The sequence below is a fragment of the Fusarium vanettenii genome, assembly GCF_000151355.1.
Source record: "Fusarium vanettenii 77-13-4 chromosome 6 genomic scaffold NECHAsca_20_chr6_4_0, whole genome shotgun sequence".
In the NCBI taxonomy this organism is placed as follows: domain Eukaryota; kingdom Fungi; phylum Ascomycota; class Sordariomycetes; order Hypocreales; family Nectriaceae; genus Fusarium; species Fusarium vanettenii.
Window position 1 is genome coordinate 1,833,030 of NW_003315865.1, and position 24,310 is coordinate 1,857,339.

General features: G+C 53.5%; 9 protein-coding genes across 9 annotated transcripts; 4 read left to right on the top strand and 5 right to left on the bottom strand.

Annotated features, from left to right (window-relative positions):
• Positions 1–315: 315 nt before the first annotated feature.
• NECHADRAFT_81948 (uncharacterized protein) lies at positions 316–2,095 on the top strand (the record flags this gene model as incomplete). The annotated part of the gene is made up of 3 exons (XM_003044866.1): positions 316–478; positions 531–691; positions 737–2,095. The coding sequence occupies 3 exons, from the start codon at positions 316–318 to the stop codon at positions 2,093–2,095; spliced, it is 1,683 nt and encodes a 560-aa protein (XP_003044912.1).
• Positions 2,096–2,580: 485 nt separating this feature from the next.
• NECHADRAFT_81949 (uncharacterized protein) lies at positions 2,581–3,276 on the bottom strand (the record flags this gene model as incomplete). Its single annotated transcript, XM_003045270.1, has 1 exon — positions 2,581–3,276. The coding sequence occupies one exon, from the start codon at positions 3,274–3,276 to the stop codon at positions 2,581–2,583; it is 696 nt and encodes a 231-aa protein (XP_003045316.1).
• Positions 3,277–4,786: 1,510 nt separating this feature from the next.
• Positions 4,787–5,603, top strand: NECHADRAFT_43252 (uncharacterized protein; the record flags this gene model as incomplete). Its single annotated transcript, XM_003044867.1, has 3 exons — positions 4,787–4,845; positions 4,900–5,111; positions 5,167–5,603. The coding sequence occupies 3 exons, from the start codon at positions 4,787–4,789 to the stop codon at positions 5,601–5,603; spliced, it is 708 nt and encodes a 235-aa protein (XP_003044913.1).
• A 201-nt stretch (positions 5,604–5,804) lies between these two features.
• On the bottom strand, positions 5,805–7,965 carry NECHADRAFT_94619 (uncharacterized protein; the record flags this gene model as incomplete). Its single annotated transcript, XM_003045271.1, has 6 exons — positions 5,805–5,822; positions 5,859–6,016; positions 6,085–6,272; positions 6,327–6,509; positions 6,560–7,853; positions 7,923–7,965. The coding sequence occupies 6 exons, from the start codon at positions 7,963–7,965 to the stop codon at positions 5,805–5,807; spliced, it is 1,884 nt and encodes a 627-aa protein (XP_003045317.1).
• A 500-nt stretch (positions 7,966–8,465) lies between these two features.
• Positions 8,466–12,609, bottom strand: NECHADRAFT_104843 (uncharacterized protein; the record flags this gene model as incomplete). The annotated part of the gene is made up of 4 exons (XM_003045272.1): positions 8,466–8,815; positions 8,867–11,414; positions 11,461–12,506; positions 12,561–12,609. The coding sequence occupies 4 exons, from the start codon at positions 12,607–12,609 to the stop codon at positions 8,628–8,630; spliced, it is 3,831 nt and encodes a 1,276-aa protein (XP_003045318.1). The 3' UTR covers positions 8,466–8,627.
• A 952-nt stretch (positions 12,610–13,561) lies between these two features.
• NECHADRAFT_94621 (uncharacterized protein) lies at positions 13,562–15,355 on the top strand (the record flags this gene model as incomplete). Its single annotated transcript, XM_003044868.1, has 4 exons — positions 13,562–13,588; positions 13,641–13,689; positions 13,769–15,269; positions 15,325–15,355. The coding sequence occupies 4 exons, from the start codon at positions 13,562–13,564 to the stop codon at positions 15,353–15,355; spliced, it is 1,608 nt and encodes a 535-aa protein (XP_003044914.1).
• Positions 15,356–15,616: 261 nt separating this feature from the next.
• On the bottom strand, positions 15,617–16,191 carry NECHADRAFT_43033 (uncharacterized protein; the record flags this gene model as incomplete). Its single annotated transcript, XM_003045273.1, has 4 exons — positions 15,617–15,778; positions 15,837–15,937; positions 16,063–16,096; positions 16,153–16,191. Coding segments are annotated over 4 exons (336 nt in total), but the record flags the coding sequence as incomplete, so codon positions are not given.
• Positions 16,192–17,245: 1,054 nt separating this feature from the next.
• Positions 17,246–21,376, bottom strand: NECHADRAFT_70495 (uncharacterized protein). Its single transcript, XM_003045274.1, has 3 exons — positions 18,968–21,376; positions 17,690–18,918; positions 17,246–17,640 (listed from the first exon to the last, which is right to left on the bottom strand). Exons 1-3 carry the CDS (start codon positions 21,359–21,361, stop codon positions 17,478–17,480), a joined length of 3,786 nt encoding a protein of 1,261 aa, XP_003045320.1. The 5' UTR covers positions 21,362–21,376; the 3' UTR covers positions 17,246–17,477.
• A 1,644-nt stretch (positions 21,377–23,020) lies between these two features.
• On the top strand, positions 23,021–24,281 carry NECHADRAFT_94623 (uncharacterized protein; the record flags this gene model as incomplete). The annotated part of the gene is made up of 2 exons (XM_003044869.1): positions 23,021–23,346; positions 23,402–24,281. 2 exons carry the CDS (start codon positions 23,021–23,023, stop codon positions 24,279–24,281), a joined length of 1,206 nt encoding a protein of 401 aa, XP_003044915.1.
• Positions 24,282–24,310: the final 29 nt, after the last annotated feature.

Below are 24,310 nucleotides of genomic sequence, written 5' to 3' on the forward strand. Positions count from 1 at the left end.
TCATCCCCGCGCTTTGATGTGCCGTGTCTCTTTCTGCCCGCTTGGAGCGGTAGGGAGACGCCTCGTGGCTGGCTGAGTGTCACCCCTTGTACGCCTCTCTCACCACCTAGACACCAATTCGCTTCCCCGATTGGACGCTGTACATACCGTCAGAATGCCAGACGGCCTGTCATTGTGTTCCACGACATGTGCATTGGTTTGATAAAGGATGTCGATGAGCCGAAATCTCTTAACTAGCCCCGACGCTGAGCGAGACGATATCCTCCCCCCAGATTCTTGTCCTTCTATCCTCACTCGCGTTCTCTTTGCTTCAATATGCCTTACATGGAGAATACCGAGGCTTCAGAGCCCAAGAAGCTCATTCTCTGCTTTGATGGCACGGGAAACACCTTCAGTGGCTCCAATGCCGACACCAATGTTGTCAAGATCCTCAGCAAGTTGGATCGCAACCACCCAGGACAATACCATTACTACCAGAGTGAGTTCAACACCCTTTCCAATCAGAATGCAGGCTCTAACGCTTCAATCAGCTGGTATTGGCACATATGACATCGGGGAGACATCCGTCAACAAGTCGTACTTTGGGGAGATGAAAAGCTCCATCTCGCAGACCCTCGATCAGGGATTCGGTATGACGTTTGACGCCCATGTCATTGCCGGGTACCGCTTCTTGATGCGTTACTACGAATCTGTGAGTATCCTTCCACTTCACAATACCGTATACTGACCCTCGCAGGACGCCAAGATCTACATCTTTGGCTTTAGCCGCGGCGCCTTTACGGCAAAGTTCCTGGCGCGCATGGTCAACAAGGTCGGCCTCCTGTGCAAGGGCAACGAGGAGATGGTCCCCTTCGCGTTCCGTCTCTACCAGCGCTACCTGTCTGGTGACATCCAGGACCGCGTTGACGCACAGGGGAGGTGTGAGGAGGACCACGGTGACACAGACACAGGGTCGGACGCCGATCCCCTGCTCGCTGGCAACACCAAGGTACACAGAAGTCACACCACTGAGGTTGCCCTGAACGAGATCACGGCGTTTAGCCAGACCTTTTGCCGCAAGGAAAAGGCCAAGCCCTGCGACGATGATGATGGTGATGGTGACCAGGAAGAAGACCAAAACATCAAGGTCTTCTTCCTTGGCATCTGGGACTGCGTCAACTCTGTCGCTCCTCTCGAGCGCAAGACTCCAGTCCCAGTTCCCGTCACAGGCACAGCTCGCTATGTGCGTCATGCCGTCGCCGTCGATGAGCGACGTGTCAAGTTCAAGCCAGCCCTCCTGGCCCAAGACATCCGCGTATCCAAGCACAACCATGACGATGAGGACATCAAGGAAGTCTGGTTCGCTGGCTGCCATGGTGATGTAGGTGGCGGCTGGCCCTCAACTGAGGACAACCCCCTTGATAACAACAAGGCGGAAGACATGTCCTTCTGGCAGCGCGTCAAGAACTTCTGGACCTCTCGCAAGGCCAAGGAGCCCAGCAAGAACATCAACGACGACCGCCTGCAGATGAGTGACATCCCCCTCGCCTGGATGATCCGCGAGGTTGAGCTCGTGGGTGAGAAGGAGCCCGAGGCCGCCGTCAAGTGGTGCGACAGCCTGGAAAAGTTCAAGGCGCACATCAACAACAAGGAGAACAAGGAACAGGCCCTCAAAGGGTTCATGCATGACTCGCTTGCTTTTGGCTACGGCACTGGCTTCTTCAAGGTCTTGATGTGGAAGTTTATGGGTAAGCCTTACCACCATGTCTTTGAGTTCACAACACTAACCTCTGTAGAATACCTCCCCTTCATCACTCGTTGGGAGCTGGAGCAAGCGGGCTGGGTCAACGTCCGCTTCCCCCTCAACAAGGGTGCGGCGCGAGACATTCCCCAGAAAGCGGTCCTTCACGCCTCGTTGGTCAAGCGTCTAAGAGAGGACCCCGACTACTGGCCGACTAACAACCATGGCTCAGACACTGCTCCCTGCCTCAAGCGTGGCAGCGATGAGGTTCAGTTCCAGGAGCACAAGGAGAAGAACAAGAAGGATGAGTGGATCAAGGTGGTGGAGAGTGACCCTGACCATCAGACGTATGACATTGTGCATATTGTCCAGTGATGGTCTTGCTCAGTTCGAGTTGGACGATTCTTGGCGTCAAGGTTCTTGGGTAGGTATGGTAAAGCAACAGGTTATCGGGGTGAGGATAAGATACTCGAGAGGGCTCGGGCAGTTCAATTGGCAATTTGTAACTTGGGCAGGATGGTACAACTAGGTAGGTCTACTGGTAAAATTTAATGTCTTGATGTTGTTCTCCATGTCTTGGTCGCCAACCTGTAGTGCGAATGTGCCCAGCAATTGGTGTGGGAGGACAAGAGCTCCCTGCCATCTACTGATCCAGTGTCACTGCTTGAAGAATACAAGGTCGCAATTAAATGCAGGGTATATGTCAATTGAAGGCCGACAAAGCCGAGTGAGCCAGCACGGGGTAGATTCGGCATAGACGAAAGACAAAGGTGGTATTACTAGGTAGTCTCAAGATGCATCCAACAAACACACCTAGGAGAATGCTGAAGGAGCACGCTACCCCAAGTGAAGTTCTCCCCTCAGCGTCTCTCGGGATCATGTGTCTTAAAGTCAAACTTGATGTTGTCAATCCAGCCAAAGTTCTGCGTGCACCGAAAGTTGAACAAGACACGAGCAAGTCCCTGCGCAAGCTGCTCCTCAGTCCACTGGCAAGTCGCAGTAATTCGTTTAAATCCACTGGCCCCATTGACAGCGTCCGATGCCTGAAGCTTATCGCCCAATCCCGCAAAGGCTCCATCCTCGCCGAAGGAGCAGGCCAGGCGCGCGTCGTGGCAGCCGCTCTCGCCAACCGGGGAAGCCTTGTTGAAGCCAACCCATCCCGAGAGCTCGTACTCTGTATCGGGAATAAGGCAGCCTGCGTCAATTTCCTGGTAGACGTAGTCGTCGGTGAAGGAGCCAGTGCCAAAGCCGAGGGAGTAGCTCCAGTCGTTGGAGATGCCGCCAACACTAATCCACGAGCCATCCTTGTGCAGGAGGCTCCAGTGTTCGGTGCTCGGGGGTGGGCCTTCAAAGTTGCCGTTCTTGACGAGGAGGGAGGGCGTCTCGGTCGCTGTGCAGACGCTGATGGTGGTGCTGGTGGTGGCCTCTGCGGTTGTAGTGGTTGGGGCAGCGGTGGTGGTGATGAGAGTGGTGGACACAGCGGTAGGTCTGCAATTATGCGCCTCTGCCAACGAGGACAGGGCGGCAAAGGCGACAAGAAGGCTTCGCGACATCATTTTGAAAGAGTGAATACGGTCAGAGAAAAGAATGTGGTTGAGCAAACAATGATCACATCAACAGGAGATGATTGCACCTTATACTCCATTCCCCCTGCCAAGAAACAACCGTGTAAGCCGTTGGTCATTCAACTAGGTTAGCTCTTTCGATAGTTTCTAGATAGTCTTGCTTTGCCAAGCGGGTATCCCAATCACGAACAGGTTAGCATGGGAGAGAAATGGAGCTTTACAACCCCACAGCATGCGGAAACCACATGGGATAATCTCACAGACACGAGTTTGTTGGTAGACCCCTGGATAAAGGATTTTCGATAGCGTCTACTTAATCGGGCATGAAGCCGTTACCGCTTGGTAGCTGAACTTGTTTTGTTCCTTGCACGAGGGGGTTTTGAGTTTGCTCAATGGGTGAAGGTATCACAAGAGCAGTAAAATAGTTCGTAGAGAACCATTTGAATGATCTCCTACTATAACATCTTCTTCTATAAGTGTACTATTCTCTTGCAAAATTCCATCTTCAGAAGCACGAATACTTGAGCAGAGTTGGAGGCGCTTCATCCCCCTCTGGGTAGCATTTCTCAACCCCCTTGGTGGAAGAGTGGGCGAGGCTGTACCATCTTCAGGCATGATTACACAATAGAATGCCACAGTTCATGACTTGTCGTGTCCTCCTGTACATATCCTTATTTTGGCTCATTTAATCTCTTTTTAACCATTTACTATCCATCGTTATGCTCGGAATCGTCGGATATTATCGAATGGAGCCATCTCGGCGGGTCGATCTTAGCCACGCCACTCTACCATTGACAGACGCCTCTTTCTCTGTGGCTGTTTTCCATGTGAGATCTAGATTCATTAGACTTGGCGTTTAAAATAGCTTCACTTTGGGCATTATGAGTGTTGTTTTTTATTTCAACTAGACGGCGTGAGAAGGGCAACATAACATGGAAATATTCACAGGTGCCATTCACATACCCGCTAGCGATGTCTGCCTCATAATGTATTTCATATTTTATTTGTTTCTCACTAGCTGGTTTGATCAACGTAGCTATGGCGAAAAGCACAAAGGGCTCTTTTGACTACTTTCTTTGTTAGCTGTGCTGCCTTGCGGGACCATGCGTAAGACTACTAGGTACCTACCCAAAGGCCATGATTATCAACCGAGCGAGATCCTGCTATATTTCTAGATATTATTATTCGTATGCACCTCTTACAGGAACAATCCTCAGCTACCTACTAGACACATGAGACCTTCTCCCCCCAAACAAAGGCGATCAGTCAGACCTGCCAATTGTCCTGCCTTCAGACAACCTACAGCAAGACCATGGTGACTCAAACACGCAAACATGCCCAGTCATACATATCTAAAACCACGTCAATTATGTGAATACTCCTCACTCGCCCATTCTTAGCTTTGTCATTTTCCTCGTGATGCAACATGCGGTCAACGCCTCCCAAAAGTGGGACCTCGCTCACTCTCACTTCCTCCAACTACACATCACCACCACTCAAGATGCCACCCACCATTGTCCTCATCCGCCACGCGCAGGCCCTTCACAACCTTCACAATACGTTCTCCTCTCTCTATAGATACGTACTTTTCTAACATATCCCACAGGACTACAGCATTCATGATCCCCCCCTCACTGACCTAGGCGTCGAGCAGTGCTCCGCCCTCCGCAAGAACCTCATCTCTACCTTTTCCGACTCAACCCTTGAATATCAAGATGTCGCCATCATCGTGAGCCCCATGCGTCGTACTCTTCAGACGGCCATGCTCTCTCTCGACTGGCTCGTCGACCGCGGCGTCAAGATTGAGGGTAGCGCTGATTGGCAGGGTGAGTTCTCTCTCCGCACCGTGAATCCAGTGACTCATAGAATTTTCATCAACAGAAAACTCGGACAAGCCTTGTGATACTGGAAGTCCTATAGACTCAGTCTCGCCCGACTTTGCTAGGGTCAATTTTGATACTGTTGATGCTCTCTGGCCAGACAAGACATCCCCCGCAGCTCAGCGATACGCCCACACCAAGCGTGACATCCTCGCCCGTGGCCACCGTGCCCTCGAGGACTTGCACAGTCGTCCCGAAAAGATCATCTTTGTAGTCTCTCACTCTGGCTTCCTTCGCGTCGGCGTCGTGGGCTACTGGTTCTTCAACAGCGACTACAGGGTGTTTGACTTTGAGGCTGAGCGGGGTGAGGATGGGAGATTGAAGGTCAAGCAGAGCGAGGCCACTCTCTCTGGTGGAATGGGTTTGTCATGGACAGACCCGGTTCTTCTTGGAGATGGTCTTCCTGACGAGGACGTCGAGGTTGATGGAGTCAATTAGTGATTTTGCCGGAATTCTCATGTTGCTTGATTCATCGGGCAGACCTCTAGATGGAGACTTGGATAGAATCCTAGACAAGATATATGCACCTGAATAGACGTGATGAGCTGGGTATCTCCTATTTTTCAAAAACCATCTAAACATGCTCCTCTTATATGCCAGGATATGATACACCATATTGTACACGCTTTTTTCCAACACTCATCTAGACATGAAGCTCTGAAATGCCGACTGATCGATGACGACATTTCCAACGGCACGCAGCCTCTTTCTACCTTCCTTCTGCTTCTCCAGCAGCTTGCGTCTTCGGGAGACATCAGCGGCATGGAGCTTGGCGAGCACGTCCTTGCGGAAGGGCTTGATTGTTTCTCTTGCCACGATTCTGTTTCCAGCCGTGGCTTGGATGACGACCTCTGCAGGCGACGTTAGCAAACATGCAAAATAATCAAGAGATTACGTTTAGGGTTGGGGATAGACTTACCGAAATGTTGACGGTCGACATGCTCTTTGAACTTGGTCACCCACTGGCGTCCAAGACGGTCAACCTGCGATGAGTGCACAACACGGCAGATAGCATCGACTGGCTGCCTATTCACAAGAAGCTGGAGCTTGACCAGGTGACTTTGTCGCCAGCCCGAATCCTCATAATCCAGAGTAGCATATCCCTTGCTGTTTAATCGTGCGTCAGAAAATATGTCAATAAAGGGGGGGTTGAAAACATACGTTGCGCTCTTGAGCTTTCCAAAAAGATCATCAACTAGTTGAGCTGCCGGAATCTCATACTGCAGGATGACCTGCGTCGTGTGAAAGAACTCGAGGCTCTTTTGTTCTCCACGATTGGCCTCGCACAGCTCAATGACTCGACCGAGATACTCCTCAGGCATGGTGATAGTAGCCGTGACAAAACTGCATTCAAATCAATATTGAAAAGTCCCGGTAACGTGATGTAGACTTACGGCTCAAACAGCTGAGCACCCCTGATCCGGGGATGGCTCACATCAGGGAACAAGGCAGGATTCTGCACAACCTCTTCGGAACCATCGGGCCAGATGATCTTGGACGGCACAGTCGGTTCCGTGAGGATGACGCTCTTTCCATGTTCCTGTCTCAAACGGTCTTGAAACACGGAGCAGTGCAAGCTTCCCAGAAATCCCAAACGCCAACCCGATCCCAGCGCCTCAGAAAAGTCCTTCTGCAACGTGACGCTGCGGTCATTGAGCACAAGCTGGTTGATACTGTCCGCCAATCGACTGTAGTCGCTCTGATCTGTGGGGAACGCAGCGACGAAGACCATGGGCTTGGGCTCCTCGAAGCCAGGACAGGGCTCAACATTGTCTTCAGCGCCAACAAAGGTAAAGGTGTCGCCGAGCTTGGCATCTTGGATCTTCTTCATTCCGGGGTTGAAGTAGACGTATCCGACTTGACCAGCGCGGAGGACCTTTGTCGGCGTGGCGTGAGGATATTGGATGCCCACCTGTCCAACTGTGTACTTCATGCCCGTACCAAGAGATATAACATTGTCGCCGGTCTTGATGGTTCCGTCAAAGAGTCTCACCAGCAAGACAACACCTCGGAAGTTGTCATACCATGAATCCACGAGCAGCATCTTCAATGGCTTCTTCTCATCACCCACAGGATGGGGAATCCGCTCAATGACAGCAGGCAGCACATTCGGCACACCTTTGCCCGTCTTTGCGCTCAGCATGATGGCATCCTTAGGATCCAACTCGAAGCTGTTCTGCATCTGCTCAAGCACACGGGGTATATCCGCAGCCGGCATATCGATCTTGTTGACCACGGGAACCAAGGCGAGGTCCTGCGCAAACGCAAGGTGAAAGTTGGACACAGTCTGCGCCTGGATACCCTGCGTCGCATCCACAAGCAGCAAGGCACCACCGCAACTGGCATATGATCGAGTGACTTCAGCGCGGAAATCGACGTGGCCGGGAGTATCGACAAGATGTAAAAGGTAGTCCTCGCCCTCGTGGTTATGAATCATGGTACAAGTCTGCGCCTTGACAGTAATACCACGCTCCCTCTCCACATCAAGCTTATCCAGAATCTGCTTATTCGCATCGCTAGCCGATATCGTGCCCGTATACTCCAACAACCGATCGCTCAGCGTACTCTTGCCATGGTCAATATGCGCAACGATGCAAAAGTTGCGATACCGCTCGATCGGGATGGCAGCGATACGAGCCTCGAGCTCAGACGGCGGAGTCTTTGCTGCGGCTGGGGGAGCAGCGTACGCTCGGAACGGTGGTATTCGCGAGAGGAGGAGCTGGGCAGGCCAAGTCGGCCGTCTAGCTTGCGAGAGACATTGCCGACTCCAGGCGCGGCCAGCGCTCCAAGCCAGGCTCATCTAGACTTTTCCCGGGCACATTTGGCGAATCGTTCGGTAAAGGTTTCGTCGAAGCCGGTCCGCGAGCAGAGGCGGGCAGTTGACGCGGCGAGAATTGGTCGACAATTGAGGGAGATGCAATTAATCCTTCTCCAGACTTTTTTTCCCCATGATGCACGAAATCCTTCCGGCTTGGTGGAGGTACGTATCTCAATTCATCCCACTTGGCTTTATTCAGTTAAACGGTGGGACTGGGGATGAAAGACGCTATTCCTAACATGGCAGTACACTTTATCAATTTCCCGGGCGCCAAGAAAGGCACCAAGGTTGCATCAGCGGTTGCGTTGAAACACGACGAAACTTAATACACTTGATATAAGCCAGTAGAACAAAGAGATGCAACGAATAATACGTCGACTAAGACTTCTTGTTCACCTCGTATGATAAACTCTCGGTTGACATAGTCAGAAACTCGCTTCACTCGAACCGAAAAGTCATCAATGCTTAATGGAGACCAGCATTCAACAAACCGAAACATGTATATCGCTTGGGTATCGAGCCTTTCCCACCATGTGGGATACATAGTAACTTCTAAGTACTCCGCCTGGTTCAAAAACGAATGCGTAATGCCTCCATGCACCTCGTCCAACTCCTTGCATAACCCATCCATCTCTTTGTTCGCCTCATGTGAGAACCCATTCGCTGCCACGCTTAATGAACTTGTCTAGTAGCAACCCCAGATCTGCCAGGACAAACCGGCAAATGTAGAACCCAAAGAACTCTGCAGCGTGCCGTGTGCACAACTCGAGTCCAACCTGCGTCTTGTCTGCGTGTCGTAACCCAGGATCTTCTACTTGTCTTGCGATTTGATCTATGTAGCGGTTAGCGTCTGCTAGTGTTTCCAAAAAGCCAATCAACTTACCAATAGCCTGGGCCGCATCAAAGAGGCGAGCAAGCGAGCTCATGTACATCGCATTCGGGCCCGTAAATTGGGCTTGTGTCAGATCCCTCTTAGCCGGGCGACTCGTCGGGTTCGGTGTCATGGGTAGGCTGGCGATGCTTGGCACATCCTTGCCCGTGTCTGTTGCCACCAGGCGGCTTGTGTATGAGCCACCAAGCCCAACGGCAGAGTTCTTGGAACGAAGACGCCGCCAAGAGAATGATGATTTCCCTGAAACGCTGGAAGATCGTGGCACGCCAGGTGCTGCGCTGTCATCGCCATTCGTCGCATCCTTGAACAGGGTTCCGGAACTCTGTACGCCAACCTCATTGCCAAGCTTGCGGCTCAAGGCAGTCTGGACTTGTTCTAGAATACCCTCCAGAGACTGCATTTCTTCGAGCACTGCATCAGCATCGCACGTGTCGACCCTCTCAATCTTGAGAAGAGCAGCTGTGAGGAAATCGCAATTTGCCACCTTCTCCTCAATATTCTTAAGCTTGACTCCCTTTACTCGCCACACATCCCTTGGTACGAAGAGCTTGTGACTAAGATAGCCACCACGTGGATGAGCCAGGGTTTGATAGAGACATCGCATCAACCAGAACGGCCGAAGCATAAAGTCCGTCGGGCAGGGCTCAAGAGGGACAGGCGGGTCCGGGTAGAGCTCGTTCGGTGACCCAGGGCTCGTCGGGGAGTAAAAGTGATCGTCGAACAGAGAGAGTCCAGCAGCATTGGTGTCTGATCGTTCTCGGAACGTGGTCATAAGGGGAGTAGGGAGTGCCGGGACAGAGGGAGCATGGAGACTGCCAAAAGGGTTGCTTCCTGGGGTTCCAGGAGACATGTCAGAGCCATCTTCGAGGTGAGTGACCGACATGTTGCGGCTCTTCATGCTTCTCAAACTCGACGAAGAAAAGTTCTTCCTCAACCGTGTCGCGGATGGAGATCCAGTATGCTGTGCCGGAGCAGCTTCATCTCCCTCAGCTTGTTCCGGTTGGCCGAAAGGTGATGGTGTGGGTTTAGTTGCCGATACATCGGTAGGACTGGCCTCGAATAAGGGGGGCGATGAAGGTCTATGAGGCGCGCTTGTCACTCTCATACCCGTATCAGCGGGAAAGTGTGACTCCTGGCCTTCCATAGGAGCAGACTTGGCCTGTGCCAGATCCTCGGGGTGGTTCTGGAGAGGAGCCACCAGCTTGGAAGTCTCGATCTTGAGCTGCTTAGCATTCTGTCCAGACATGCGACGATTCCGCACACTCTGAGCAGATGAACCGGGCCGTTGGGGTAGCTCAGGGAGCGACTGCGTTGGTGGCGGTGCAGCAGGCGCCTGCGAGATATTTGTAAAGGCTGGTGGCAGTTCCGTAACCGTAGACAATGATGTCGCTGCTGTCGGAGGGTTCGATCCCTGTGAACTATGCCAGGTGCGCGAGGTGACGCCGCTCGAATCGGATTCGCGAGGGACTGGTGGCTGCCGTTGACTCGCAACATACGGCCCAAGGCCATAGTCGCGGGTAATTTCTTCCAGTATCCTCTCTTCATCGTCTGATGAATTATCGTCGTAGAAGTCCCGAGACATACCATGATCATCCGAGGGGAGAGGTTGCTGCTGCTGCTGCTGCTGTTGCTGTGCTCGTCGTCCCATCTCCAGGGCCATCCCGTACTCTTCTTCCTCCATCTCCCGAACCCGCTGGCGCGCCAATTCAACTTTGCGCAAGGCATTAACTACTGCTTCCTCGCTCGCTTCAGCTGAAGGTCGTCGTCCGTAATCCATTGGGCTCATCGGCTCATAGCCGTCATCATATGCCGCTTCAATAGCTGCGTCCAGTGCAGTGTCGAATTCAGCCTCAGTTTCACCGCTAACACCCCGTATATGCTTTCTCCTAAAACCAAGCGAAGATGTGCGAGAGTGAACAGAGGAAGAGGTTGAGCCTCCCGACTCGTCAATAGGGTCGAGCCACGAGTTCAAACTGTCGTCTCGGAAATGAGTTTGAGGTACCGCGTTTTCGACTGGATTGATCGGAGCATCTGGGACCATGGAGAAATCAGATCGAATAGGCTCATCCATTTCATCTGCTTCCGGCTTGACTGGTGACATCGGACGGCGTGGTGACAATGGAGCTGGCATGTATGGGTCTGCATTTCTTTGCAAAAGAAGATGGTCAGGCGTCCGGAGCCGAATAGGGGACCGCGAGAAGGAAGACTGAAGGAGTCCAGGTTCCGGTGTAAGAGTAGTGACTATCGGCTTCGGCTTCTGTATGCTCCTCCTTCTATATCCACCATTGTCTTGGGGTGGTGAGTAAGCTGGATATGGGGGTTGAGGACTGCGGCTGTCATCTCTGATAACTCTCGTAATAGTTGATGTCTCAAAAAGCGTCGCGTCATTGTCGTCATCTTCGTCGAGATTTAGTACAGACTCGGATTCCGAGTGTTGTGCCAGGCTCTCGGGGCGAGCTGGTAGGGCTTTGGACTCCTCCTCTGGCTGCCAAGGCGTCATTTGATCCAATTCCTCAATACGGCTCGTGTAAGTTCGTCGCTGTTACGTGTTAGTACTGCTTTAAGCCTACAGCTGACCAACTTACAATAGCTTCAAGCTTTCGTTTGTCTTCATCTGCTGTCGTCTTCTGCAGTACTTGCTGCAAAAGATCACAAGCCTCCGCATACGCCTCCCGGGCGCCTTCAAAATTCTGCGCATTATCTAGTTGAACTGCAGTGTTGGCCTTTTGCAGGGCGCGAGATAGCATTGCCTTCTGCGACGGAGGCTTTGGTCCACGTCCTTTATCATGGCTGCTCTTCCCAGAGCGGCTCCGAGAATGGCCTCGGTGAGGCGCATATGCCTCGTGGTCCTGGTCGTAAGGCATGGTGGGTCTAAATGAAGCCATAGAGCGCGCACTTGCTGGTGTCGATGTCACAGACTTGATTGGAGAGTCGGTCGTTCCAGGACTTATCAGGGACTGACTCTCGCGGGCGATGGTCGATCGCCCAGGCTCAGGTGAACCAGGGCCAGTCCCTTTGGGTTTGACCGCGAGGAGTTCGCTGAGCGCAGGAGGCTCTAAAGGTGATAGGGTGACAATTGGCGGGAGCGCTTGCGGTAACTGAGTGCTCTGTTCTTGAGGTTTAGGGACGGAAACGTCGGCGTTGACGGATGAAGCGCTAGGTCGTCGATTCTTCTGTAATTTCCGGGGCGATGGCTTGGATGACGGTGAAGAACGGCTACTGGGGCTCGTCGCATCGATACTGGAGCGACTACCGAATCGAGAAGCGGGCGCGCGGTGAGGTGCAGCCGAGGCACGGCTAGACACAGTCGAAGTCGACCAGCGGTTGAGAAGCCACGAGCTCTCGGCAGCGTTGTGGGGGACTTCTTGTCCAGCAGAAATCGGTGACAGATGATTCGACTGCTCGTGAGGGTTGGATCTCGAAGCGGGTGTGATGTTAGGCGGCGGAAGAAGCGACGAAGTCCGGGGAAGGCGTGCAGTCGCGGGTACGTGAGGCTGCGCGTTTAGCGAGGGCGAAAACGAGGGCGCGGGCCTCGAGGGGTCGTGATATTGCCGATGCTGATGCTGGTGTCGCGAGTCAGTGTTTGTGGAGGTGGAAGATCGAAGCCACGACGGCGAAACTGCGACAGCAACTGCAGCCACGGCAACAGATGAGCGGGACGACGTTGACGCGGTGGACTGGTTACGGTGATGGTGATGGCGAGAGTGAGAAGACGAGATCTGGCCGTCGGGCATCCTCTTTCAAAAGCCCCGAGTCGGATCCGGCGATGCGACTGGATCCAATCCCAAGCGAACAATTTCCCCCCTTTCCCGTCTATCAGTCGGCCAACGAGCTCGAATCGGTGGGTTGATTGACTGGCTCTGGCGACTAGGGGACAGCTAGTGGAAGCCCCCGTCCCAGTGATGGTGGTAAGTTAGTCGTGGAGACTTTTGAGGCGGTCGAGCGTGGACCGTGGGCTAATGGCAGGCCCGCTTTCAGTACGGCGCAGTGACTTGGGCGGTCGGTACAGGGGGGTTCAGAAGGGTCCTTGTCGCTCGGTTGTGCAAGTATTCTCGATGGATGGGTCAATGGCAGCTGCGCATCGTGGCCGCGTCGCTCTTCAGTCGTTGGAATGCAGCAGCGTATGTCGACGTCTAGATATCGAGGAGAAGAAGGTGCAGCATGAACAAGTTGGTCTCAGACGGAACGAAACGCAGTAAAGACCAATCCATATCGCCCATCCATGTCAGGGGAGGGAGGAGCCGTACCTGCATCTGTGGTTGGTGGTTGAAGTGTATCGGTACATGACCGTGACTCCCCTCTCTCCAACTTGTGACAGCCAGTGGATGTCTCGGCCGATTTCAGCTTAGCCTGGGCTGCAAGGCTGGCGTTTCGAAAAGGAGGTACTTGTCTGTGCGCTTCGGCCAAGTATCAACTCATGACTGGCTGCGAGCGAGTTCGCCGGGAGCACTGTGCGGAATGTATCAGCCCTTGCCCCTTTTGTCTTAGTCGCGAATTCTTCATTCCGGGTCTTTTGCATTGCCTTTAACCGACTTGGAATGCATCAATCGGGGTCATAAGATGCAGGCTGAGCTTGGCACAGCTTTGGAGCAGAAGCGCGTCGTCTCATACCACGATCGCGAACAGTGCATCATTGCCTTTGCTTCTCAGTAACAAAGAAATTTGTGCCAGGTTGCATCTTTGACCATGGCGAGCGTCGACGATATCTTCAAGGTTTGTTTAAAAGCAACTATTTCCATCTGTTTTGTTGCTAACCAGCTTCTAGAGCTCAGGCATTTCAGGGAAGCGCAAGCTTGATCCCATTCGAGATCCAAGTAAGTTGATGCTTTTCTTTCTGCTTTTTTCGAATCTTAGAGTCGCAGAACACGTGTCGCTAACATGGATTGTCCAAAGATGAGATCTACAAGTCTGCAAAGCTCAACGCTGACAGCTCAAACCGACATGCCCGAGTCGACGATGCGCCGCAAGACGATGACGATACAGAGGCAGGACCAGCACTCCCTCCCGGCGACGATGAAGACTTTGGCCCCGAGCTACCACCTGACGATGACGAGGGTCGTTTCTTTGGAGGAGGAATCACACAACAGGAAGAACAGATCCTCGACTACGTAGACGAAGCTGATGCTGGCGCCGCACCCGAAAAGATTGATGCTGCCTGGCTGCGCAAGACAGCACTCAACTTTGAGAAGCGCATCAACAAGAACGCCGAGCTTCGCGCCAAGTTTGAGGACGAACCACAAAAGTTCATCAGCAGCGAAGCTGATCTCGACGCCGACATCAAGGGCCTCTCCCTTCTATCCGAGCACCCTGAGCTGTACCCCGAGTTTGTCAAGACGGGATGCGTCGCCAGTCTAGTCAGCCTACTGGCGCACGAGAACACAGATATTGCCATCGATGCTATCGAGATCATGGGCGAGCTGACGGACGAGGACGTTGACGCCGAGGACGAGCATTGGAACGGCTTGGTAGATGCCATGATGGAGGCGGATGTCCTTGGTCTTTTGGTATCCAACTTCTCCCGCCTAAACGAGGACGACGAGTCAGATCGGAACGGCATCTACCATGCCCTCGGCGTCATTGAGAACCTATGCTCTAAGCAATCTGTCACAGAACGTGTCGGCCAAGATGAGAAGCTACTGCTATGGTTGCTCCAGCGCATCCAGCGAAAGGAGAGCCCAGTCTCGCAAAACAAGCAATATGCAGCCGAGATCCTCGCCATCATTGCTCAAATGGCCGTCGCCAACCGCTCACAGCTCATCCGTCTCGATGCCATCGACCTCCTACTCCAACTCGCAGCCCCCTACCGAAGACGGGACCCAGACAAGGGAGGCGAGGAGGAAGAGTACATGGAGAACATCTTTGCTTCCTTGACATCTCTCGTGGACGAAGTTTCAGGCAAGGCCAAGTTCATCGAGGCCGAGGGAGTTGAGCTATGCCTCATCATGCTCAAGGAGGGAAAGAAGAGCAAACCCCCAGCACTACGACTCCTAAATCATGCGGCGGGAGGCAACACTGGCACAGAAGTCTGCCAGAAGATTGTTGAAGCTGCTGGTCTCAAGACTCTCTTCACACTTTTCATGAAGACCAACGATCACCGTCTAGCAGAGCACCTCGTCGAGATCTTTGCATCCATGCTGCGGCTACTACCAGCCAACTCTGCAGAGCGGATACGGACACTGGCAAAGTTTGTGGAAAAGGACTATGAGAAGATATCAAAGCTCGTCAAGTTCCGGAGAGATTACGTCGCTCGGATCTCATTAGCTGAGCAGCAAAATGAGGCTGAGAGGGCTGTGGCATCCAAGGAGGGTCGTGAAACAGCCGAGATTGAGTGGCTATCCCGGAGGATTGACGCCGGGCTTTTCACACTGCAGACGATTGACGTCGTCTTGGCTTGGTTGGTGGCAGAGGACACAGGAGCAGCACGTAAGATTCGACAACTCCTGGCTGAGCGCGATGAGAAGGTATCCGTCATCGGCGTGACGCTAAAGGAGCAGCTGGATGGACTTGACACGGCAGAGGAAAACCAGGATCTGAGGGATATGTTGAGCACTCTAGTCGAGTTTGTTCAGTAAACTTAATATAATCAAAAAGGCGTCCTCGGTGAGACGCCGCAGGGTGACCAGTATGGCCTTGCTCTCTTGTACCAATCCTTCTCCTCTATCATGTGCAAATCACGAAGCCAACGGATCGAGTGTCGCTCTCGCCATTTCCCCATCAAACATCGACATCTCGCCGGGTCGTTCAGGCCTTGGTGGGGGCAACGGGCTGGACCTCGAAAACGGCGTTGAGGAGGTTCTTGACGACCTGGGCCTGGCCCTTCTTGCCGGCCTCCTGGATGGTCTTGATCTGAGCGTCGGCCTCCTTGTTGGCCTCGTCCTCGGCCTGCTGGTTACCCTTGCTGTGCTGCACACGCTCAGTCAGCTATCTCGACGCGGTCGGGGACGGTGTAGGATGTATGTACCTCGGCCTCGAACTTCTTGTACTCGTCTTCCTTGTTGTTCTTGTAGTCGGCTATCTCCTGCTTGGCCTCATCGCGAGCCTCACGGATGCGCTTGGTGCGGACTGGGTGATGATGCGTGTTAGATGGACTCGTCATGGGATCGTAGGTGTCGGAATAGCTTACACTCTCGGGCTGTTATCGTTGTGTTAGCAGGAGGTTATACAACAGGTAGAAAGTTTAAGCTCACCCTTCTGGACAATCTTGGAGGCTTCTCGCTCGGCCTAATCAACACAAATCAGCTACACGACGAGGAGCACCTAGCAGAGACCAAACATACGTCGAGGAGCGTCTGAATGCCGGCCGAGTTCTGGGCAGACTACCAAGGCGGGTTAGCGAAATGCCATGCGGTGCGAAGCCGACCAGCTAACCATGATGATATAGGAGAAAGGTATGCGAAAGGACGATCGGGTGGTGCGTATGCGAGGTCGGTGCGGAGGAGATGCGAATGCCGATGCGGTTTGCGATGGAAGCTGTTGATGCTAAGGTTGGAGGGATTGGACTTGGCTTGCCCAGGTACCTTCCAAGGAGGATTACGTCTGAGCTTGGGCAGGTGCCCGCCGCCCCAGCTGCCTTGCCGGACGGTGCCAAGTACCGCCCAGGTACCTCTGGCGCGTTTCTGAGTGCTGCAGCACAGGGAGCTACAGCGGATGAAAGTACCCCGGTTGGCGCTTAGCGCAGCCATGCATGGCGCCTGTAGCCGCGCTGCCGCCGCCATGCGCTTTCACGTCATGGGCCGACAAGTCCCTTCTTCTCAGGCTTCACGATTATATCCTTCTTTTCTCGGGTTTTCAGAAAGTCGGCTTAATTCCCCTCCGACGAGCCAATTCGGTGGCCAGATATTCAGATCAACTTAACCGCCTACCCGATCGATCGAAGACCACCTCCGACTCCCTTTACGACTCCCGAATACTCACTCAGCCTGTGTCGAAACGACCCGGCGCCATGTCCCGCGCCTCCAAGCTCACACTGGCGGCCACGTCGCTCTTCGCGGCCGGCACGATTGTCATCGTCCACTTCCAGCAAAAGTTTGAGAAGGATGTACGTCTATCATCCGGGTCAATTGACCCCAAGCGACCGATTCTCGACCGTTGAAACCGAAGACTCCGAAACTAACCCACACAACAGGCCATGCACGAGGGTGTAATCCGAGATATGGAGCAGCAGAGAGTCAAGCGCGAACGACAGTTGGACTTTGATATGCAGAGGCAGCTGGAGGCAGAGTATAAGCGGGAGCAGACGGTGCATGACTCGATAGCAGCCGCAGAGAAGGGTTTACCGAATCGATAACATGAGCATCATGATACACAACGTACTGTAGACCAAAAGATACCCTCCCCTCCAAGACATTCCATTTCACCTTCAAACGTGATCGCAATAAAGCATCTCGGTATTGTACTATCCTAATCTTGAACGACGTGCTAGTTTTGTACATGGCCAAACCCCCGTCTCAACATTACAAAGCGTTAACTGGCTATCGGCAAGGACGGTTGGTATTGGCATCCGCCTCAGCTGCCGTTCAGGCTTCTCCATTCTAGATATCCATGTAGCCTCATTCTCTTTTTCTCCTTTTTCGAAAAACGCCTCCCTTCCAATCAATCTCACTTAACGAATTGAAACTCCGGAGCGACTGGTAAACATTCTTGCCGCAATGTTCATGGACTGCAGCTCCTGGAAGAGCAGCTTGGCAGCGTAAGGAATATGGATCTGTGCAATCTTGGTCTTGTTCTTGCAAGGTCGGCATTCGAACGACTGCTTGGAAAGGTTGCTATATCATGTTAGCTTTGGTTCATCGTTATCGGAGTCGCAAGACTTACGCAATCGGTGTCATGAGTCCACAAACCTCACAGACGTGGACTCGGAAGGCATCCGAAACTTCAAACAGACGCTCCTTAAGGAAAGCGGCTGCACCGTGGGCAATCATACAATCACGTTCCATCTCTCCGAATCGGAGACCACCATCTCGGGCACGACCTTCGACAGGCTGTCGAGTCATGATCTGAACGGGACCACGAGCTCGGGCGTGGATCTTGTCGTCTACCATGTGACGAAGTCGCTGATAGTAGGTAGGTCCGAAGAACACCTGTGCTCGAAGCTTGCGTCCAGTATGGCCGTTGTACATGATTTCGAAACCTCGAGACTGGTAGCCGTGCTTTCGGAGCAGCTCCGAAACGGAGTCGACAGTGACGTCTGTAAAAGGTGTGGCATCACCCTCCATGCCTTCGAGCGTTGACACCTTACTGAGGAGGCATTCAATCAAATGGGCAATTGTCATTCGCGACGGAATGGCGTGTGGGTTAATGATAATGTCTGGTGTCACACCCTCCCTGCTAAAGGGCATATCCTCCTGTCGGTAGGTAACACCAATGGTACCCTTCTGTCCGTGACGAGAGGCAAACTTGTCACCAATCTGAGGAATCTTGGTCGTCCTCACACGGACCTTGACGTACTTGACGTTGTCGGCATTGACAGTCACAATGACCGAATCGACGATACCGTTCTCGGTACTTCGCAGCGGCGTGGAGATATCACGACGCTGGTGCACCGTTGTCCTGGTACCCAGATCCTGGTTTTCTTGATCAATCGGCGCGGTCTTTCCGATGATGATGTCTTCACCTGACACTCGCACACCGGGGGCCACGATACCATCCTCGTCCAGCTTGTCGTAGGTACCGTGCTTCATACGAAGCGTCGACTGCTGGAAGGGCTTCTCAAACACTTCCGTGTAGTTGAGGCCGACCTTCTTCTCCTGGTCAGAGTAGGATCGGAAGAACAGACTGCGGAACAGGCCTCGATCGATACTACTCTGGTTCATAATGACGGAATCTTCCTGGTTATAACCAGAGTAGCAAGCGATAGCGACGATGGCGTTCTGACCGGCTGGCAATTCACGGAACTTGAGGAACTCCATGGATCGTGTTGTCGCCAGAGGTTTTTGCGGGTAGTAAAGAATATTGGCCATGGTATCCATACGTCGAGAGTAGTTTGTCAGGAAGAAACCCATGGCCTGTTTACCCATGGCAGATTGGTAGGTGTTACGAGGTGACTACATATTATTAGCTGTGCTAGCATCACGTTGAAACAAGGGCACATACCTGGTTGTGATCGGGGAAGGGAATGATACTGGCACAAATGCCAAGAATCATACTGGGGTGAATCTCACAATGAGTGTACATGTGAGTTGTGGGGTTCGTCTTGGTCTTCAATCTCCTGTTGGGGTCGTCCGTGTTATCGTCATCTACGACGTAACCAGCCTTTTGCATGCGATAGAGGTCAAGATCCTCAGGAGTCATGCAAATCATAGCCGTCTCCTCTTCCTCAGCATCGAGGTACTCGATAGTTCCGGCTCGGATCAGACCCTCCCATCCAATCTTCATTGATGGGTCCTCTGGTGGCTCCGCCTGCTCCTTAGCAAGCTTGTTGACAAGGTCCTTGGTCAGAACCAAAGCTCCCTTGGCGATACCAGACTCGTGGTCATCCTCCTGCTGGACCGTAAAGACCGGCCTCATGACTCGGCCAGCGTCGGAGAAGACCTTGAACTCTCGATCTCGAATGTCACGAACAAGCGACACCTCATACTGCAGGTACGACTTTCGTCGTGTGTCCAGAACCTGGCTGACGAGATGCTTAGGGTCCGAGTGGACACCACACCAGACACCATTGACAAAGATCTTGGTGGCATGTGGGTATCTCAGGGGCTCGTACTCCTCCACGACTTCCATACCTCGGTTGATCATGAACTCAATCAGAGGCTCGGAGGGAGAACCGACACTGACGTAGCACATCAGGGACAAGTTCTTGACCAGACCACAAGCCTGACCCTCGGGTGTCTCGGCTGGACAGACCAGGCCCCAATGGGTGTTGTGTAGCTGACGGGGCTTGGCGAGCTTTCCATCTCGTCCAATAGGGGTGTTGGTTCGTCGCAAATGCGAAAGAGTGGATGCAAAGGTGTATCTGTTCAACACCTGAGAGACACCAGCAGTAGAGCTTGCAGCCTTCTTCTGGTCTCCCCAGTTTCCGGTAGCCAGCGAGTACTTCAAACCGTTAGACAGGGTTCCGGGCTTGATACCAACAGCCAAGTTGAAGTGTCTGTTGCCTTCGACACATCGCTTGAGGTAGTTGGAAAGCTCCGTGTTCATCCTTCGCACGATGCCACGGAACAGCTTGGCCAGCAGAGGACCAGCAAGATCCAGACGCTTCTTTCCAAAGTGATCACGATCATCGGGCTCACGACGGCCCAGGGCGCACTGCAGAAGCTTGTGCACCATGTAGCCCAGGAAGAAAGCCTTACGGGTCTCACTACCCTCCGACTGGGAAATGTGTGGTAGGGTCTCCTTCTGGAGAATGTCCTTGGCGACACGCACACGCTTCTCGCGACCGAGACCAGCCTGGTCACGGTTTCCACGCTTTCCGATAAAGTCGAGCGCAACCTCTCGGTCCTGAACACAGAAGGCCTCCTCGATACAGGGACGCAACATCTCAAGCATCTGGCTATCGGTTCGATCGTAGCAGATGTGGTTGAGAATATCCTCGTCAGAGACAACACCGAGAGCTCGGAAGACAATGGCAACAGGAAGATCCGCCTTGACGAATGGCAGAGTGGTGTGAATGGTCTGACCGAAACCTCCTCGTGCAGAGTCTCCCTTGCCATAGAGCTTCAGCATCATACTCGAGATAAGACGTGAACCCTTCTCAAGCGCACTTCGAATCTCGGCGGTGTATGTGTAAGGACTGGGCTGAGCCTTCTTGAAGACTTGGACGATGTTGGCAGCAGATCGTTCCTGGGCGATGAGTACCTTTTCACTGCCGTTGATGACAAAGTATCCACCCTGATCGTATGGACACTCGTTGACGAGGAAGAGGTTATCATCGTGCTCGCTGCTCAAGTGGCAGATCTTGGACTTGACCATGATAGGAAGCTTGCCGACAAAGACCATATCCTTCCAACTATCGTCGGCCTTTCCCTCATCGTCACCACTCTCTTCGAGCTCCCAGACAAGCTTGGTGGGGTTTTCACCAGTTCGCTTGTACTCTGCCTGCTGATCCTCGTCCATCTCGTGCAGAGGAACCTCCTTCTCGACAGCCACGGACACCTTCTTCGTAATCTTAATATAGAGAGGACTCGCGTAGGTCAGGTTTCGGTCACGGCATTCGTAAGGTAGCAGCGAGGTAACGGTTCCGTCAGTCTCGCTGATGGTTGGTCGCGAGACCATGACACTGCCGAACTTGATCTCATATCGGCGCAAAGCGATCGACACTCCAGGGGGCGAAGGAGGGTTGGGCTGGTCTAGGGAGATGACAGAATACTCATTGACGAGATCCTGAATGGTCGTTTGCGTAAACTCGTCGAAAGAGTCTGTCTGCTGCGACACAAGACCCTTGGACTCGAAGAAGGATGAAATGACGGTCCAGCAATCCTCGGGGGTGATGCCCTCCTCCTGGTCGTCGTAGTTGTCGTAATCGGAGAGCTCCTCCTCGTAGTCAGCCATGATGTCGGCAATGCCTATGGCTATCGATATCTATTCGTTGGTGTTGCGATCTGGCGACGAGGGTTCGGTTGCTCCGGCGATGAAGCGCAGAGAACAAAGACTATTCAGCGAGCGCTGGCGAATGCGATGGCGAATGTCAGGGCGGTCAGTTGGGGACCTGGCGCCTGATGCACCCCGTGATCATCCGGCGATTAATTCGATGGTTCGACGACGCACTCCGGGTAGGCGATGAAGCGAGAGATGCGGAGGCGCAAGATGAGGGAGACGTGGTGGAGTGGTGATGAATTTGCGTGAGGCCGAACCTTGAGCAGTTGAGCAGCCTCAGGTTGAGGCGACGAGACGCGCCTGAAAAAGGCTAATCCTAAAGTGGCTTAGTCTCTTCCATCAGGAGAAACAGCTTTGAAATCGGAAAGCGCCACATTGATGAGTCAGGGGCCTGTGGCTGGAGCTCTGCTCTCTGTGGCTAATTCTTTCTGCCTCACATCCTAGGCACCCAGATTTCCCAAAACTCCATCTCGCCCCAGCTGGTCCCAATGGAGTAACATCCATGCTTTTTGTAAGACGCTTCTTTGGGAAATCAGCTCATTCCCTCTCAAGGGACCAACAAGGAAAGGCTTGGGATGCAGGCGAGCGGCGACGAGCTAATTAACATGAAATATAGGGGGAAAGGGGATACGCGCGAGATGGCCCGTCACTCAATCGCCGGCACTTGGTCGCATTCACGTCAATGCTTGCTTGGTGGTTATCGCAACCTCAACATACTACACAACCCAGCTACGGACTATCGGCACGCTGACCATCGGCACGCTCTGCCGTGTTATGCGTCCTTTTGTTCATATGAAACTGTTCAAGACGTTTCCCCAGTCGGTTCAGCTCCGGAGTGACATGCCAGAGTACCATCCGAGAGCAAAGCTCCGCGCGGGTACGACTGCGATCCAGCGCTAACCACCGTGGATTCTAGAAGGGGCAGGGTTCATTTCATCTCAACTTCAACAGCCACGGCAAACGGCACGGTTCTCGTTGCTCACCTGTATCGTGCAGCTCTGCCACCGCTGCTAGTCTCGGCAAACCTGTCTGGATCGAATAATCTGACTTTCGAAACCCTAGTCGTACCCCGATCAACCCCTGTTTATCGGGACTCAATTTCGGAGCCACGGCCGAGTATCCCCACAACTGTTCCTGAAACCAGAGCCGCCTGGCCTTCATTTCTCACTCGTGCGGTCCAGCCCACGCATCCCCGGCCCGTCAGACGAGCTCCGAGTTGCCCTATTAGTGGAGGATCTGCTTCCGTTTCCTAGCCCGCCCCAATATGCTCACTGGGTCGTGACATTGCACGATCATCAGCTCTTGTTCTTTGACTTCCATGATCCCTGACCTCTACCGACTCTCGCAAGCATGCCTGTCGCCCTAGACTGACAGACCACTTCGAAGAATATGCTCATGATGCTTTGGACTCTGCGACGGGTGCCGCAGCAGAAAGGCCTAACCCTGTGGGATGGTTCGTGTGCAGCAAGTATATAAGATGGTGGCTGCATCTCCAGATGATGCTTGGACACTCGAGCACTTCATTCTCATTCAGTCTTCGTTCTTTCTTCTACCGTTCTCTTAGCTATACACTCTTTTCAACTACCAGTCTCTCATTAACCGCTGTTTGAAACCATGCGATCCTCTACTCTTATTGCCCTGGTCGGCCCTCTCGCCGTGCACGCCGCTTCTGGAAACGGCCACTCGACTCGATACTGGGACTGCTGCAAGCCTTCTTGCTCTTGGAGCGGCAAGGCCTCGGTCAGCGCTCCCGCCTTGACCTGTGACAAGAACGACAACCCCATCTCTGATGCCGACGCCAAGAGCGGTTGTGATGGCGGTTCTGCTTTCGCCTGCACCAACTACTCTCCCTTCGCCGTCAACGACAACCTCGCCTACGGCTTCGCTGCCACCAAGCTCTCTGGAGGCTCCGAGGCTACCTGGTGCTGCGCTTGCTATGCGTGAGTGCCACTTACACCTCGTAGTCCTGCTTTTGATACTGACCATAGTTGACAGTCTCACCTTCACCACTGGTCCCGTGAAGGGCAAGACCATGGTTGTCCAGTCCACCAACACCGGAGGCGACCTCGGTGAGAACCACTTCGATCTCCAGATGCCCGGTGGTGGTGTCGGTATCTTCGACGGCTGCTCCTCCCAGTTCGGCGGCAGCGGCCTCGGCGGTGCTCAGTACGGTGGTATCTCTTCCCGCAGCGACTGCGACAAGTTCCCCGAGCTCCTTAAGGACGGTTGCTACTGGCGTTTCGACTGGTTCCAGAACGCCGACAACCCCGACTTCACCTTTGAGCAGGTCCAGTGCCCCAAGGCTCTCACCGACATCAGCGGCTGCAAGCGCAACGACGACTCGAGCTTCCCTGCTTACAAGGGCGACACCTCTTCCTCCGGCAGCACCGGTAGCAAGGCCTCCACCTCCAAGGCTGCCGTCCAGTCCCAGAAGACTCAGGCCCCTGCCTCCACCAAGGTCCAGCAGCCCTCCAACCCCCAGACCCAGGTCCAGAGCTCTGCCTCTAACCCTCAGAAGACCCAGGTCCAGAACTCTGCTTCCAACCCTCAGAAGACTCAGGTCCAGAACTCTGCTTCCCAGCCCCAGCAGACCCAAGCTCCCGTGAAGGAGCCTGCGACTCCCAAGACCACCAAGGTCGGTGCCTCCAAGACCCGATCTGGCTGCTCCGTTCCCAAGAAGACTAAACAGACTGCTCAGGCCACCGCCAAGGCCTCGGCCACCAAGTCGGCTCCCGCCACCGCTCAGTCCGCCGTCGCTGCCTGGTACCAGTGCGGCGGTTCCAAGTCCGCCTACCCCAACGGCAACCTCCCTTGTGCTTCCGGCAGCACCTGCGTCCAGCACAACGAGTACTACGCTCAGTGCGTCCCCAACTAAGAGGTAGATCCTTTTAGTGTTTGGATACG